This window comes from Gavialis gangeticus, unplaced genomic scaffold (genome assembly GCF_001723915.1).
Source record: "Gavialis gangeticus isolate Ggan-Ray unplaced genomic scaffold, GavGan_comp1, whole genome shotgun sequence".
Classification (NCBI taxonomy): domain Eukaryota; kingdom Metazoa; phylum Chordata; order Crocodylia; family Gavialidae; genus Gavialis; species Gavialis gangeticus.
The window spans coordinates 20,369,984-20,370,246 of record NW_017729029.1 but is presented as its reverse complement, the minus strand read 5'-3'; the positions used below and the strand labels follow the sequence as shown (position 1 = coordinate 20,370,246).

General features: G+C 49.8%; 1 protein-coding gene across 1 annotated transcript in view; it reads left to right on the top strand.

Moving 5' to 3' along the window:
- Positions 1-263, top strand: part of DIAPH2 (diaphanous related formin 2) — an 899,992-nt gene that overhangs the window by 139,725 nt on the left and 760,004 nt on the right. Inside the window, exon 18 of the mRNA XM_019521025.1 lies at positions 1-174. This exon is cut by the window's left edge and continues 167 nt beyond it. Coding sequence (XP_019376570.1) covers positions 1-174 — 174 coding nt within the window. The remainder of the gene's footprint in view (positions 175-263) is intronic.

Here is a 263-nt window from a genome sequence, read left to right as displayed (position 1 = left end):
CCTCCACCTCCACCCCCACCCCCACCCCCACCTCTGTTAGGTGGACTACCACCACCACCACTTCTCGGAGGCATACCTCCTCCTCCAGGATTTCCAGTATCACTTCCTTATGGAATGAAGGAAAAGAAGAAGTATAAGCCTGAAGTAACTATGAAGAGAATCAACTGGTCAAAGGTATCTTAGTACTTTGCTGCTTTTTTCCCCCCTTCCATCCCCTCCCACACCCTCCACACAAAGGCTTTTGAGAGGATAAAGTGGTACAG